Genomic DNA, 17,948 nt, shown 5'->3' on the forward strand with positions numbered 1-17,948 from the left:
TGAATTAGGGATTTTTTGGGAAACTTGACATTGAGTTTGACACCCCTGAACTACCAGAAAGAAATGAGTGTAAATCCCACACTTCTGTAAATTTTTAAACTAACTCTCTGTGGAAATAAGGCTGACTCCTAGCTGGTCCCTTCATTTGACCTAAAGTGATTTGAGTTGATTTGAGGTGGGTTTTATTTTCTTTTAATTGTTATTGTTAGATCAGGTAAATGGATGAGACTCAGGCCCCAATGACAAACAACAGCTCTTTATTAAGACAACTATGCACAAAAGAAACAGATTCTGGAATAAACCACTGAATTTTTTCCCTCAGAATTGTACTATTTTTAGGAACTATCCACAATGGAATTGTCAAAATAACTGACAAAATTAAAATTATTTGATTCACATAACATTTAATTTACAAAAGCAACTTTGTTTAGAATCACATATATATTACAATGAAAATAAAACTTGATTTGACCCTGAATTGCTACCATTTGGTGAATATGCTTCAGAAGAGACAATAGTAAAAATAATATGACAATAGCCATAAAGAAGTAAAGACACTATCGTAAACAGAGAGAAAATGCTTTCTAGTTTGCGCCTCTAATATTAAACAATTTTCTAGAACAGCATTTGCCAGTGTTGGCAAATATATAGACTTGAGAATTCCCATCTGACAACATTATTGTTACAATCTGTGGAAATTGAAGTCCACACAACTTAAAGTCTGATACAAATATTTTTTTAGAGATAGGAGAGAAAGTATGCAAATTTATGATCTAGAGAGGGAAAATGCAGAAAATGAATTGTTTATGTTTTCACTATTAGCTGTTCCTTTATATTCAGATCTGGTCTTATTAAAATAATGTAGCACTTGGGGATGAAGATGCAGCCCAGTAGGCCAGCACTGGAGGCCAAGATGGAGAAGATCTGCACAGCCACCATGTACTTCCCTTTGGTGCTCAGGTAGGTGGGTACAAAAGATACCCAGACACTACAGAAGACCAGCATACTGAAGGTGATCAGCTTGGCTTCATTGAAGGTCCCAGGGAGGTTCCTGGCCAGGAAAGCCACTATGAAGCAGATGGTGGCCAGGAGGCCCATGTAACCAAGAGCAACATAAAACATGGCAAGAGACCCTTCATTGCACTGAAGCACAATCTCTCCTGATTGGGAGTGGATATCAGAATCAGGAAATGGAGGAGCGACCACCAGCCAGATGCTGCAGATGACCACCTGAATACTGGAAGAACAAAGGATGATGGAGTTGGTAAAGCTCTTCCCCAGCCATTTTCTCAATCTGTTTCCTGGCTTTGTAGCCAGGAAGGCTAGCACCACCATGATCGTTTTGGCCAAGACAGAAGAAACAGCAACTGAGAAGATTATGCTGAAGGCTGTTTGTCGAAAAAGGCAGGTGACTTTCCTTGGACGTCCAACGAAGAGGAAGGTTGTTAAGAAAGAAAACAGGAGTGAGATGAGAATGATGTAGGAGAGGCTCCGATTATTGGCTTTGACAATGGGAGTATCTGTGTATTTAGTGAATATTGCTAACACTAAGGCAGTAATGAAGGACAAGAAGACTGCAAGTGAAACCACAATAATTCCCAAATATTCTTGATAGGAGAGAAAGCTTATTTCTTTAGGGAGACATTGATCTCGCTCCTTATTTGGATGCTGATCCTCTGGACATTTGGTGCAATAATCTGCATCTGAAAGAGCGGCATTTTAAATATTTTCTGGTTTATTTTTTTCCATACCAGTAACAAGAAAATCCTATAAGGCAGGAGTGTCAAACTACATTTCTTTGAGGGCCGCATCAGGGTCGTGTTTGACCTCGGGAAGCCGAGTGGACATGGCCAATGTGGGCATGGCCAGCTCGACATTACTTGTGTCAGGGGGCTTGTGGTGGCCCACGCGCTCGCGGTCCTCTGAAGCTCCGTTTTCATTGGCAGAGGGTTGCAGGAGGCCATTGCAACTAAAACTGGAGCTCAAGAGAGCTGCATGCAGCCTTCCGGAGCTCCATTTTTGCTGGTAGAGGCACCACAGGCCAGTCCTTTGCTGTTTCCAGGGCAGCCCCATGGGCCAGATCTAGGCACCCCATGGGCTGGATACAGCTCCCAGGCCTTGAGTTTGACACTCCTGGTTTAGGGTATCTGCCTAAGTAGAATAATAATCATAAAAAAGTTAGGTATGAACTGAGACTAATGAGGGATTGTCCTCATCCCAGTTTCTTACCATTTGTTTCATGAACAGAACAAGCAAAGTACAACATAGGGGCAAAATATTTACAGAAACTATTTATCTATTGTTATATTTCTTCAGTGCCTATCTCACTCAGAGAAAAGCTTTTGCTGCTGATTTTTTCACCCACCTTCCTGACTTGAGAAGGTGCCTTCTGCACAGGAAGCACAGTCGTAACAGCAAATAGGCTTCCCTTCCTGACCCACCTTGAAAAATCCAGATTGACAACTTTCCACACACCTGGAAGGAGGCAGACTCTAAGCAGAAGAAACAAAATGGGGAACATAAATGAATAGAGTTTAAGAATGATTTGTTAAATAAAGGAATAGTAAGACAGAATCAGGGGACACGGTGGCTCAGTGGCTAAGACGCTGAGATTGTTGATTGGAAGATTGGCAGTTCAGCAATTCGAATCCCTAGTGTCACATAACGGAGTGAGCTCCTGTTACTTGTCTCAGCTTCTCCAATCTAGCAATTCGAAAGCATGTAAAAAATGCAACTATAAAAATAGGGAGTACTTTGGTGTCTTTGGTGAGAAGGTAACAGCACTCCATGCACCTTCGGCATTTAGTCATGCCAGCCACATGACCACGCAGATGTCTTTGGACAATGCTGGCTCTTCGGCTTAGAAACAGAGATGAGCAGCAGCCCCTAGAGTCAGGAATGAGTAGCAGGGAAACCTTTATCTTTATTTAAAGCAGAACTAGTAAGATCCTAATGGGAATTTCAGATAATAGGCTAAATATGTTTAACATTAAAACAGCAAAATTGGGAACATTCCTATGACTAATCCTTATCAGGTTACTATATAATGTATGCCAAGGTGGCGCAGGGGTTAAATGCAGCACTGCAGGCTACTGCTAGATCAGCAGGTCAGCGGTTCAAATCTCACCGGCTCAGGGTTGACTCAGCCTTCCATCCTTCCGAGGTGGGTAAAATGAGGACCCAGATTGTTGGGGGCAATATGCTGACTCTCTGTAAACCGCTTAGAGAGGCCTGAAAGGCCTATGAAGCGGTATATAAGTCTACTGCTATTGCTATGCATTATTCACATTGTGAAACTGAGAAATGAATCATGATAGTTTAAAAATTTCCCAAAAACAATTCTTCCTACAAAATTCTGCCTTAGTTTCCTGTCTTTTCTATTATTCATTATAGGTTTTGTTTTGTAGGAATCTTGGGACTGCTAGCTCCCCCAATCCAAGGTGTAAACTAGGCAATTTGGAGTTATAAAAATAAAAATAAATAGTGTTTCATGCAGGGAATATCTCTTGCCGGACCCATTAAAATAGGGAGGCAAGGAATGCTGCAGGTCCCATCCCCTAGGGAGATACACCTGGTGGGACCCAGAAGAAGGGCCTTCTCCATGGTGGCTCCCTCTCTCTGGAACATCATTCCCTGAAAGATTAGAATGGCCTTCAATCTAGCACTCTTCTGGAAGGCACTGAAGACCTGGTTCTGCCAGCGGGCCTGGGGAACCCAGAGTGGGATGGACCTCATTAAATGGCTCGTATGATGTTTTGTCACTAGGATGGAGGATGGGTGGGTTTTATATTAGTTTATTATTTTCTTCTATTAGTTTTATTATTTCTGTGTGTGTGTTTGTGTATATTTGTATATTTGTATATTTGTATATTTGTATATTTGTATATTTGTATATTTGTATATTTGTATATTTGTATATTTGTATATTTGTATATTTGTATATTTGTATATTTGTATATTTGTATATTTGTATATTTGTATATTTGTATATTTGTATATTTGTATATTTGTATATTTGTATATTTGTATATTTGTATATTTATTTGTATATTTATTTGTATATTTATTTGTATATTTATTTGTATATTTATTTGTATATTTATTTGTATATTTATTTGTATATTTATTTGTATATTTATTTGTATATTTATTTGTATATTTATTTGTATATTTATTTGTATATTTGTATATATTAATTGTTAGGTCAAAGCACCTGGTATGCCCAAATATGGGAGGGAGCATACTGCTTCCCTTTTGCCTTTCAGCTCCACCCTAGGAGCCTTCCAGGCAGAAAACCAGCTCCCTCTCATATTTGGGTATACCAGATGCTTTGACATAACACTTAATCATTTCCTTGGCTCAGCTGGTAAGGGAGGAGAGCCTGTGGTTAGAGGCTAATACAACCGCCTAACATGTAAAAACAGCCCAGGTTCGAATCCCAATAAGGGTAGCTAATGAGAGCTAAATAGCTTGAAATAGATCTATACTAGTCTCCCGTTATTTATTTATCAGCACAAATGCAACACAAATGTATACACACACACACACACACATGCATGTGTGTGTGTGAGCGCGCGCATGTGCATGTGTGGATGCATCCGTACATACATACATACATATATGTATGTATGTATGAAAACAATACCATTATGTCACACACACACACTTTAGGGAGAGTTTCTGTCCGATAACATTGAAATTTCCACTTATACTTGTAAATGAAATGCACAGAGGATGTGTTATACTTATTAATACTGGTGATTTAAAAAAATAGAAATATGGTGAATGAAATGGTTTTTCCTACCTTGTTAAACCACTGGGCCCATATAGTGGTATCTTTGTCCACGAAAAATATGGGTTCCTGGGATTTCTCTCTTGCAAAACTTCCAAATTTTACTCGAAGAAGAGATCTATTTGGAAATTCCACATAGTTCACAATTTCAAAGTCAGCTGCCAGCTCACCATTCTTGTCCAAATATACCCCAGCTATGGAACTGTTGCGAAACTGGGTGTTCTGCATGAAACGATGAAGCTGCCATGGTAAAAATATGTTAAAATATTCATGATTGGGAGAGACATGGGAACAAGGCAGGGATGGGTTGTTGTTCATATTATTGCCAGTTTGCAATCCGTGTGCAACATGCACACGGGCATCAGATGTGTGCTGCACTTTTTTTTTATAAACATATTTTTTTATTTCCATTTTCATAACATCCAATCACATGTATACTATACATAGCCAGTATCATATAGTAATAAATCATCAACGCCCAAACAAGAAAAGAAAAAGAAAGAAAAAAGAAAAAAGAAAGAAAGACAAAGCCTATTGTTAGCTCTTCTGCTCTCCCTACACCTCTTTCCTCTACCTCTCTCCTACTTCCTATCTTCCCTCCCTCATCCTTTAGTTTTTTTAGTTTTTTAGTTTTGGTTTATTTGTATGCCGCCCTTCTCCAGGAGGGACTCAGGGCGGCGAACAACTCAACTTTTCTGTTCTACTTCCCCTCCCCTTCTCCTTCTCCTCTCTCTACATTCCACTCCTCCTTATCACCCTCCTCATCTTCCCCCCTTACCCTCTCCTCTCTCTTCCCATCTCCTCTCATTGGTGTATTTCTGCTTCTGAGCCAACTCCAATCTATGTTGATAGTTTTGTACTTCCATAACAATATACTTAACAAATCGTAGTTTTAAAGAAAACATAAGGAAAACAGTATACAGGTGCAAGCATATTACCTTAGAATTTACCACCCCTCGACAGACCTCCCTCCCTCCTGCCCTCCCCCCCAACCCCCCCCAACCTTCCCTCCCCGACTTCCCAGAACCCATACACAGTATAAATCTTTAACAAAAACAGTCTAAAATATATTGAGGGAAAAAGAAAAAGAATAGAAAAATTGATAACTTCGAGCTTAGCTCCTCCTTGCTAAACTAACTTAACAGTTTATATCAGTCCTGGTGTTAATCATAAGCTATCTGGAATTTCTTAATCCTGTATTTATTTTAAATATAATCAATCCGTTTTTCCCCATCTCGTTTATACATATTTATTTTGTATATAATCAATCCATTTTACCTAATCTCATTTATTTCTCTCGTTTAATTGGTGCTTACGATATGTAAGTATTTTAGCCATATCGGCTAAATCTATGATCCCCAGAGTGGCCTCTTGGGCTATAGGCAAGTCCTCCCTCCAGATGTGTGCTGCACTTGTATGCACTGTTCAATGTAAATTGTTCTGTGCACATGCGTCGAACCATTTACAGTGAACTGCATACGCGCAGTCACTAAAATCCAAAATGGTGGTGGCCAAGCGGCAGTGTGGGAGGCCTGGGTCATTGCCGGTTCTGCGACCCAGGCCTGAATTCCACTACTGGTTCAACTGAACCAGGCCGAACTGGTAGCAACCCACCTTTGGAACAAAGTCAGTCAATGAATAGGCATAGCAACTAAGTCAGCCAATGAGAGCTTAAACAGATCTGAGTCTGTGCAGAGAATTGAAACAGAAACATAAGAAGAAAGCAGTCTGCTGCTCTGAGAAGTAAACTTAACAGTCTGTCTGGGCTTGTCTGCTGAAATGAAGCTAACTGCTTATGTTTGCCTGTTACTCTCCTGCCTTGTGTTTACTTGGAACCACCTGTTGGTATTGTACATTTATTCATCTATTCTTATTTATATAAAGAAGTTAATGAATCCTGCTGCATCTCTTATCTGTGTGTGCTTCTGGATTTGAATTTATGCAACAAACTCTGACAGAATAACATCAATAAGAAAAATTGCAGCCTTTTATAAAAGAATCTCTTGATCTCAATTATGCCCTTCCCAAGATTGGCTTTTCTAATTCACTAGATGAAGAGTCCCTCAAGTCATTTTTTCCATTTCTTTTTTTTGTTGAAGCAACCCTCAGTTTCCCATCATTTTATGAATATAACAGCCTGCCTGCTATTCATTATCTTAAGGGTGTATGCTCAGATTTTTCCCATAACAATTATTATTTTGGGTCTTCACAAATCTAGCCCAACATTTTCATTACTACTCTAAGAGTTAAGTCAAGAAGTCAAGAAGCAACAACTCCCAGATCAAAGATGTTAGTGATAACAAGAAGCAACCATTAGGAATTCTTTTCTCTCCATTGTTGGAAAAGACAGCCTTTTAAGATTTTTATTAAAATATTTGGTGTCAATAGAGAGACAAAAGGTTTATCTTAAGCAACTCATTTACAGAACAGAAACTCTTTTGAATACAGAAGCAACAGTATCTCTTCAGGGAGCCTCTTTTATTCCCAAAATGGACCTCTTCCATGCCATATCAATTTCAATCCCAATCCAGTGGTGGGATTCAGCTGGTTCGCACCAGTTCAGGAGAACCCTTTGTTAACTTTCTGAGCAGTTTGGTGAACCAGCTGTTGGAAGAAATCTCCTTCCAACAGCCTTTCTCCCCCTCCCCGCACTTTACAAGGTTAATCCTGTCAGGAAGAAGACATTCTCTGGTGCTTCTGTGTTGTTTCAACCTAATCCTGCTTATCTTTAAGTGTTGTTACATTGTTATTACAGCAGTTAATGGTTCTTAGCAGTACACCCAGACTTCATGTAGCCAGATCAGCTGGAGATTTTTTTTCCCCTCTTTGCTGGTACTTTTATTAGGGGCTTGGGTTTTTTTAAAGCTTTTTACACTGCTTTTGTGGTTTCTGGCACTGTCCTTTTGGGGTGTACTTCCAAGAAACAGGATGCAAACTTGGCACTGTCTGATTTGTTTTTTACTGCTGTTCTGGGGGCATGTGATCTTTCCTGAAATCTAGATGGTTTCCTTAGGATATCTTGTGAGGTGAGTGAGACCAGCTGGTAACTTTAACAAATGAATCTAAGGATTACTTTTCCTAGATGGGAAAGGGTGTGCTTTGTCAGCTCACTGAGCACAGGAGTCTCTTCTCTATGGGGATTCTTCTATCATCCAGGTCATGGCTATCCCAACCCAAAGGTGCTTTTTTAAAGAGGCAAATTGGACTCTCTTGATTTCCAGTTTTCTCTTGAAAAAGCATCTTTGGGTTGGGATATATTAGATTTTTTATTATTATTTTTTATAAATGGCTAGGATGTCTGCCTAGCATGTAATATAGCCCAGGTTCAAATCCCAGTAAGGATATGGCTAGCTGATGAGCGCTAAATAGCTTGAAATAGATCTATACTAGTCTCCCTTTATTTATTTATCAGCACAAATACAACACACACACACACACACACACACACACACTATGTGTGTGTGTGTGTGTGTGTGTGTGTGTGTGTTGTATTTGTGCTGATAAATAAATAAAGGGAGACTAGTATAGATCTATTTCAAGCTATTTAGCTCTCATCAGCTAGCCATACCCTTACTGGGATTAGAATCTGTGCTGTATTGCATCTTTGGCAGATGTGTTAACCACTAAGCCATGAGGTTCTTTTCCTTATCAGCTATACACACACACACACACACACACACATATGCATACATACACACTGCATTTACTTTACCATTCTCAACTGATAGTAATTAATAGCATTTCTGATAGTATTCACAATTGTTGATTTTAGTGAAGATCTATTTGATGGAGCAAGAAATACCTGCCAAGCTCGCAGCCTTTCCAGTTTTAAGGCATTTCCACCTATCAGCCTCTTCCTGGATCTGGAGAAAGAAGCAGCATCTAAGGCCCTTGCCACAGCCCAGATGGTGTGGTAAGTATGATAGCCATGAGAAAGGATGCTTTCAATCTCCTTCTGTGACAGAGTGTCCACTTCTTCTCTCTCTCTGCATCTAACCCACCGTTTAGCAGGGAAGGGATGCTTTTCAAATGCACAGATAAAAGCTTTCCTGGCAAACAGATTCACTGAAGAGTAGAGAATGTCAACTGTGTCGTATTTTATCCAGTTTTTCGACGGGATGGAGCAAGAGAAAATACCATCAACATATCGGAAAGTTTTGGGTATCAAATTCAAAGAGAGATCCCACATGGCTGTCACCACCCAGATTTTTTTTATTTTGGGTTTCACCAAGAATTTAAATATGTTCTCAATGATTTCCATCCCATAGAAATACATACTCTGCAAAGTAGATTCTGCATAGTAAATAAATACATTGACTTGTCTCCATTGGTAGTACAAAGCAGGGTTTATGTTAAATGGCTTAGTTTTCAGCACTACGATCCACTGCACAAAAACAACACAAATACTATTTTTGACCAGTAAAGGTATAAGAGTTTTCAAGAACTTTTCTCCATTGTCAGTCTCTGGAGCAACAAGAACCACAGAAGTCCATCCGAAATACTGCAGAAGTTTAATAATCCCTGCATATTGGATTCCTTCTTTTGGGAGCATCCGGTAGAAGAAAGGAAATTGGGTTTTATCATTCATATCATCAGAAACAAAAGCGTAGGAGATCTGGAGGAAAAATAATGAAGAAAGTGATCATGCCCCCCCAAAAATCAACTTTTTTGACTTCAAATTGTAAGTAAACTTAGAGCTGTGGTGGTGCAGTGGTTAGAATACAGTACTGAAAGTTACTTCTGCTCACTACCGGCTGCCTGTGGTTTGGCAGTTCGAATCTTACCAGGCTTAAGGTTGACTCAGCCTTCCATCCTTCCGAGGTGGGTAAAATGAGGACCCAGATTGCTGGGGGCAAGAGGCTGACTCTGTAAACTGCTTAGAGAGGGCTGTAAAACACTCTGAAGTGGTATATGTCTAAATGCTTTTGCTATTGCTAAATTGTAAATTCGGAGATAATTGTGACAGGGAACAAGACTAGCTCTCTTTCTTCAAATGTGGTCTCATTCATGAGAATGCATAATCCGGCAGTTTCTAACTATGAATTAAATTAAACTGTTTAATATTTGTGTCTATTCAGATGCAGAGTATAAAATTCCCTTATAGCCAGAGGTGGAATTCAACCAGTTCAGACCGGTTTGGGTGAACTGGATGCTAATTTTATGTCTGGTTCAGGGGTGGGTTTCAACCGGTTCGCACCGGTCCCTGCGATCCGGTTGGTCGCCAAACCCGGAAGTAAGTAACTTCCGGGAACGGCAAAGCCCCCCCCCACGCCCGCACACGCCCGTACACCCGCGCCCACTCCTTACCCGGTTTTTACGAATTCTGCGCTTCCACGCATGCGCAGAACGCATACAGCACCTGCGCGATCCTCCAGGAGCAGCTGGAGCATCACGCAGACGCTAGTACGTGCGCGCCGCATGCGTGCGCAAGGACGCCGCCGGCCTCATTCCAACCGAACTGGTTGGAACGGGGCGAGAAACCCACCCCTGGTCTGGTTGGTGAACTGGTAGTTCTGACAACCAGCTGGCCCAGCCCCACCCCTCCCAGGCACTGTTCCCTGTTAGGTGCGTGGGTGAGCGGCCGCCCACGTGGCAACGAAACACCGCGCAGCAGTTTCCAACTGCCGCCCAGTGGTTTTTGTGAGACGATAATAGAAGGGGAGAGCCAGCCTGGAAACAGCAATCATGGCAGGAAGTAGCTGAGAGAAGGGGTGTGGGGGTTGGGAGAAGGCATGGGACCGGCTCCCAGCAGCGGCTGCTCGGATTTGCCATTTGAGAGAGAGAGAGGAAGGGAGGGAGGAGGAGGAGGAGGGGAGGGAGGGAGGGAGGGAGAGCGTGACTTTCAATCTGCCTCCCAGCCTAAAGGCTGAACGGAGAAGCAAAGAGGCAGGAGAGACAAAGCAGGAGAGATGAAGTGAGAGCCAATCCGGGTCATTCCTTCCAAGAGGCAACTTTCCCATCGAATGACTTGCTGCCCTAGACTCGAGGAGACCCTCTGCAGTCCCTCTCATCTGGCTGGGATGCCAGCGAGAGTGTTGGGCTGAAGGAAGGAGGGATTCTCTCTCTCTCTCTTTCTCTCTCCCTCCCTCTCTTAGAGTTAGTTAGTTAGCTAGTTAGCTAGTTAGTTAGTGGGCAGACTTAGCACTTTGTTAAGTTTGTTTCTCTGTGTGTTGTGTATATATACATGTCTCAATGGGTGCAATTGTGCAAGCATTTTTTCCCTCTTTAAAAGAATTTTTGGATTTCTCCTCACCAAACCTTTAAGACTGAAAGAGAGTTGAAATATAAAGAGATTGTCAATCGCCATACTGTTAGATTGATAGGCAATTATGGACTATCTTGATTATATCCTCCTTAGAAAGAATATGCTACTGTATGGTTGAGAAAAAGATCCAGCTTCATTCCATGGAAACCCAACAAAGTTCATAGGGAGGGTTTCTTTCTATGATGGGCTTCTTGGGTCAACGTGAATATCAGTTATCAAAAATGTAGGTAGAAAATTAAGCAGGCAATAGGCAATTACAAAAAGGGAAGCCAACTTTCTGAATCTGTTTCTTTGTACTTAGTGACTTATAAATAGACTAATGTTCTGAAAACCTGACCTAAATTACTATATATTTTAAATAGCTGTAAAGCTATGCTGAAAAAGTTGTTCTTATGGTATTGTGATAAATTCAATAAAAAGAAGGGAATTCTTGATGAATTTAAGGAGAAATGAGAGTATTGGATAGTAAATGGACAAATAAAATTACCAATCAAAGAGAATATTTGCACCTCAGGGTTGAAATGAGATGTTCTCTCTTACTCTTTCCTCTTCCTCTCTTCTCTCTCATCCTCTTTCTCTGTCTGTCTTCTCTTTCTCTCTCCCTCTTTTCCATTCTTCTGTCTCTTTCTCCTTCTCCCTTCTCTCGCCTCTTTGTCTCTTTCTGTCTCTTTCACCCTCTTTCTCTTTGTCTCTCTTTCTCTCTCCTTCTTTCCCACTCTTCTGTCACTTTCTCTGTCCTTCTCTGTCTCTTTCTATCTCTCTTCCCTCTTTTTTTCTTCCTCTCTCCCACTCTTTTATCACTTTCTCTCTACTGCCCAATCTGTCCCCATACTTATCTTCGATTGATCATGTTTGCAATAATTTCCTTCTTTCCTAAATAGGTGCAGTTCCCTTACTGGATCCCTTGCTCTCTCAAACACACACACACACACTCACACTCACACACAAAACCATTTTTCTCCATTCCAATTCGGATCCTATAAATCAATTGCTCTGTGAAACATCTGTGAAAAAATTCAGGTGCTCAGGCATGAAAATGTGGTGCTCAAATACTATACTTTTCCGCACACACTGAAAAAAAATTAGAGGGAACATTGCTCCCAGGCATCCCCACATGACCCGTTTTGGATCCCAGGCAAGGGCAGGGTATGTTTAGAGCCCAGAGAGGTGGGAAATGGGCCTCCTAGAGTCCCATGGCAGGTAAAAATGGGCCTATTTCTGGCTTCCAGAGAGCCTCTGGAGCCTTAGAGGTGGAAAATGAGCCCTCCACAGCCCGTTTTTGTTCCCATAATGGTGTAAGACACTGACTAGGCTATGCCCATCATGGCCATGCCCATCCAGCAACTGGGCAGAGAACTGATTGTTGAATTATTTGAAGCCCATCACTTCTAATAGCCTCCTACACTTCCAGAAGAGATGAAGCTTTCCAGAATTTCATTTCACGTTCCCAATTGTCTTTCACAACACCTAGAAAAATATTTCAGAATGGGGACCTGCTTACTTTTTATGGACAACCAAGAACAGCTAATGACTTTGCCATCATATGGACCTCTAGTATCCGTGAAACCAACTTAAGGATATTATGGAGCCTATCCATTCCTATGGCAAATGGCTCCCAAGTACTTACTCTTAGCTAGCAGTGGATAAGTCGACCAGTGTCCTGTTTGGTTTGATATTTATGTATATAAAAGTAAGTGTGTGTGTGTGTGTGTGTGTGTGTGCATGTGTGTGTGTGTGCGTGTGTGTGTGTGTGTGTGTTTCAGCATAACTCTGCAATGCCTTGAGCAATTTCAGTGGAATGCAGTGGAATTGCCATAGTAACAGCTTCACAGTACTCCCCAAGGGGGCTCCCTCTAGTAAGGGGGAAAATCCAACATTAGACATTACGTTTGGACTGAACATTTCCCCCCTATAAATAAATACCCCAGCAGTGCTGGGTTATCAGCTACTACTAGATAAAGCAACAGTTGACTTCTGGGAAGTATCCATTTAGCTCTTCTGGCAAGTATAGAAATATGGTTGCCACTGTCTTATTCTGGGATGTGTTTTGAGTTCCCAGACATACCTATAGCCCTGAGCATATTTCAGCGAAGCCCTAAGCAAGATTGGTGCTTAGGAAGAACTACAAGATCCATAGTTGGATCTGGGTGACCGTTTCTTGTCTTGTATTTCTCCTCATATTGCTTTCAAAGTTGGATAACTGAGCATCCTTATACCTGCACTGCTAAACATGCTTGCTAAGGAGAAAGTCCAAAGTATTGCAGTAAAATATTCATAAATGACTCGCGCCAAATGGTAGTATTTTTTTCCCTGGGTTGAAGGTTGACAGATGGGTGCTTTTAATATGTTCCTTTGGGGCCCTGACTCTACCTTTTAAAATCCATTGGCATAATAAATGAAAAATGAATTTTGGCCAGAAAACAGGAAAGCTCTAAAACATCTTTTATGACACCCCTTTCTAATTATTTGGCCTGCAGTCCAGTTTGAATATTTATTAGGTAAAGGAAAAGGTTCCCCTCGCAATATGTGCTAGTCTTTCCCAACTCTAGGGGGCAGTGCTGATCTCCATTTCAAAGCCAAAGAGCCAGTGCTGTCCAAAGACTTCTCCGTGGTCATGTGGCCGGCATGAATAATGCCAAAGGTTCACAGAAGACTGTTACCTTCCCACCAAAGGTGGTCCCTATTTTTCTACTTGCATTTTTACAGGCTTTCAAACTGCTAGGTTGGAAGAAGCTGGGACAAGTAACGGGCACTCACTCAGTCATGTGGTGCTAGGGATTCAAACCGCCAAACTGCCGAGCCTCATGGTGCAACTGGAACAATCTGGAACTGAACACACTCAAAGCCATAGAAATGGTGGTAGACTTTAGAAGAAACCCTACCATACTACCACCTCTTAGAATACTAGACAACCAAGTATCAATAGTAGAGACCTTCAAATTTCTAGGTTCTATCATATCTCAAGACCTAAAATGGATACCTAACATCAAAACGTCATCAAAAAAAGCACAACAAAGAATGTTCTTTCTGCACCAACTGAGAAAGCTCAAACTGCCCAAGGAGCTGTTGATTCTGTTCTATAGAGGAATCATTGAGTCTGTCATCTGCACCTCTATAACTGTCTGGTTTGGTTCTGCAACCCAACAAGACAGACACAGACTTCAACGGATAATCAGAACTGCAGGGGGAAAAAACAATTACTGCCAACCTGCCTTCCATTGAGGACCTGTACACTGCACAAGTCAAAAAGAAGGCCATGGAAATATTTAGACCCCTCAAATATTGGACATAAATTGTTTCAACTTCTACCATCAAAATGACGCTATAAAGCATTGCACACCAAGACAACTAGACACAAGAACAGTTTTTTCCCGAACGCCATCACTCTGCTAAACAAATAATTCCCTCACCACTGTCAAACCATTCACTAAGGCTGCATTACTATTAGTATTAGTCTTCTCATCATTCCTATCACAATCTCCTCCCACTTATGACTGCAGGACTGTAACTTTGTTGCTTGTATCCTTACGATTTATCATTGATTGTTTCCTGATTGCTTATTTGTAACCTACGACTATCATTAAGCATTGTACTTTGTGATTCTTGATGAATGTATCTTGTCTTTTTATGTACACCAACAGGCTATGCACCAAAGACAAATTCCTTGTGTGTCCAATCGCACTTGGCTAATAAAGAATTCTATTCTCTTCTATTCTATTTCTGATCAACAAGCTCAGCTTCTTAGTCAAATGCTTGGGAACTTCCTAGGTCAAAATCAATTAATTTGTGACCTTGTCACAAATCCACAAATCTTACCTGTGGGATTTTGTAGATGCTCAGCATGGTTGCAATATGGTAGGAAAGGTCAGAATCGGTGCCTTCAAGGAGGACCAGCAGATTTTTCTGTCTTCCACATTTGTAGTTTGGAACATTTGCCAATGTTCCAGCAGAAAGTAGATCTAGCAAGGCTTCAGCATTCATTTCTGCATTGAAGTTACTGTCGTGGACATTGTAGCCCAGAGTGATGTTGGGTAGGATAAGAGGGTTCTGGTTGATATCACGGGTGGCAGTCAGAAAGGACAAGAGGTACCAGTTATCCTGTCTTTGATGCCTGTATAAATTATATATCACATCATTGTCCAAATTCAATATCAATGTCATTCACATCTTGCTTCTTTGACTTAAATGATCTTAACCGGTGATGGGATTCAATTTTTTTTACTACTGGTTCTATGGATGTGGCTTGGTGGGCGTGGCATGGCTTGGCAGGCATGGCAGGGGAAGGATACAGTAAAATCTCCATTCCCATCCCACTCCAGTGTAAGGTTACTGCACAATCCCCATTCCCTCCCGATCAGCTGGGACTCGGGAGGCAGAAAAAAGATGGGGGTAGGGCCAGCCAGAGGTGGTATTTACCAGTTCTCCGAACTACTCAAAATTTCTGCTGCCGGTTCTCCAGACCTGATCAGAACCTCCTGAATCCCACTTCTGATCTTAACTCAGGAAGGTAAATGGGACATGACAAGCATGCATGGAGCTGGAGGGAATGACATTCATAGTTATCCCAATGGCTACAACGTGACACATAATATCTGGAAAAATAAGGAATTGCTTGGAAGATTAATTAAATTATTTAGAATTTAGAATAGAGCTGGAAGTGGTTTTCTAGTCCAGTCCCCTGCTCAAGCAGGAGACCCTATGCCATTTTATAAAAGTGGCTGTCCAGTCTCTTCTTAAAAATCTCCATCACTGAAGCACCCAAAATTTCTGGAGGCAAGCTATTTCACTGGTTGATTGTTCTCACTGTCCTTAATTCCATGTTGCCTCTCTTTTTGATTAGTTTCACATTTTCCAAAGTCTCGACATCTTTTTTGTAATGTGGTGACCACAGCTGGATGCAGTATTCCAGGTATGGTCTTACTAAAGTTTTATAAAGCAGTACCAAGACCTCACATGATTTTGATTCTATGCCTCTGTTTATACAATCAAGAGACTTGATCTCTTCTACTTAATTTTGAAGTAGTCAAACTACAAATTAAAAACCAAGCAGTGGAAGAAATATTCGATGTCTACCACTAAATATGGTCATTCCCAGCTGTAACTAATTCTTGAAGAAATATGGAATACTTTTTGAAAAAATATGGATTATTCAGAATCCATATTTATCTTAGATATAGATTGCCAATTTAGATGCATTTTGATGTAAAATAGATGTCTAATTTTCATGCAGTGGAAAATATGTCCCTCATTTTGAGCAACCACTCAGGCTCAGCTGCAAATGTCTGAAGCAGTTAATTGGCCTCAACAGAACCATCTCCTTGCTTGTCAATTATCGATTTCCAATATTTGTCCTCTTTCCCCCCTCTCCCTCCCTGCTTTCTGCACTGTAAATTCAACCATAATTCAATAGTCTGCAATTGGAAAAAAAACCAACACAGCCTCTTGGCACTTTCTCTCTCCTGCCAGATGCAGTTTTGCATATCACAACAGAAACTATCTGAGAAAATGAAGGGCTCTGCTTCTGCCTCCCTCCTCTCACCCTCTCTGGTATTTCTTCATTTGGGCTGCAAGTTCCCTTCTCCATTTGGCTGGCATACAGTCTTCTTAGCAAAAGAAAGGAACGTTCTTCTTTTTTTAATGTTAGGAAAATTCTGGGAAGGGGGAATCTGAAGATGTTTTATTTATTTATTTGTTTGTTTGTTTGTTTGTTTATTTATTTATTCATTCATTTATTTTAGTTTGTCAAACATGTAAAAGATAACAGGTATAAGTACCTTGTTTCCCTGAAAATAAGACCTCCCTGGATAATAAGCCCAATCAGACTTTTGAGGGCTAAAATAAGCCACCCCCCTGAAAATATTGCAACTTAGCAGCAGCCATGAGATGACCATGCTTGCTGCCTCCTGCACCTCAAAAATAATAAGACATCCCCAAAAATAAGGCCAAATGATTATTTGGGGGATCAAAAGAAAATAAGACCCTGCCTTATTTTTGGGGAAACATGGTATAAACATAAATATGAATACAGTAAATGAAAGTAATGTAGACAGTAGGACAGGAATGGAAGACATGCTGGTGCATTTATGTATGCCCTCTTACGAATCTCTTAGGAATGGGGTGATATCCACAGTAGACAGTCTTAGGTTAAAATTATGGAGGTTTGGGGATTTAACAGAGTCAGGTAGTGCATTCCACGAATTGAAATCTCATTTTTTTAATAAATATTTTTTGAAATATTGTCTGACTTCAAACTGCACACAAATTTAAGATTTGCAAGACTAGGAAATCAGTGAGAGGATTACCATGGGCTTATGGATATCCCTGATTAGAACACTAGACTTGGGTTTTTGCTTTGCAGGAGAGGAGCAACTTAGGAGAAATTTCCTGACAGTTCGAACAATTAGTCAGTGGAACAATTTGCCTCCAGAAGTTGTGAATGCTCCAACACTGGAAGTTCTTGAGAAGATGTTGGATAACCTTGAAGGTTATGGTTCAATGTTCTTTATGAAGATTTTAAAGAAATCTGATCAACCACAGAATTTGAAAAAAAAAGCAGTAGAATTATAATTAGAATAACAGAATTGGAAGGGACCTTGGAGGTCTTTTAGTCCAACCCCCTACCTAGGCAGGAAACCCTACATCACTTCAGACAAATGGATATTCAACATCTTCTTAAAAACGTCCAGTGTTGGAGCATTCACAACTTCTGGGGGCAAGTTGTTCCACTTATTAATTATTCTGTCAGGAAATTTCTCCTTAGTTCTAAGTTGCTTCTCTCCTTGATTAGTTTCCACCAATTGCTTCTTGGTCTACCCTTGGGTGCCTTGGAGAATAGGTTGACTCCCTCTTCTTTGTGGCAGAAATATTGTAACACTGCTATCATGTCACCCT

The 17,948-nt window shown here is 40.7% G+C and overlaps 1 protein-coding gene across 1 annotated transcript; it reads right to left on the minus strand.

Moving 5' to 3' along the window:
• Positions 1-357: 357 nt before the first annotated feature.
• Positions 358-2,266, minus strand: LOC148047171 (vomeronasal type-2 receptor 26-like). The gene is made up of 2 exons (XM_087707987.1): positions 2,230-2,266; positions 358-1,697 (listed from the first exon to the last, which is right to left on the minus strand). The coding sequence occupies exons 1-2, from the start codon at positions 2,264-2,266 to the stop codon at positions 805-807; spliced, it is 930 nt and encodes a 309-aa protein (XP_087564113.1). The 3' UTR covers positions 358-804.
• Positions 2,267-17,948: the final 15,682 nt, after the last annotated feature.

Source organism: Thamnophis sirtalis, unplaced genomic scaffold (assembly GCF_051295495.1).
Source record: "Thamnophis sirtalis isolate CommonGarterSnake01/CBP01778 unplaced genomic scaffold, rThaSir2_p1.2 scaffold_3, whole genome shotgun sequence".
NCBI lineage: Eukaryota > Metazoa > Chordata > Lepidosauria > Squamata > Natricidae > Thamnophis > Thamnophis sirtalis.

Excerpts from the sequence above, each read along its gene's own strand:
- LOC148047171 (XM_087707987.1), bottom strand. The coding sequence starts at position 2,266 with ATGTTGTACTTTGCTTGTTCTGTTCATGAAACAAATG. Across the intron at positions 1,698-2,229 it reads TTCTGTTCATGAAACAAATG|ATTATTGCACCAAATGTCCA; the intron begins GTAAGAAACTGG and ends TTTCAGATGCAG.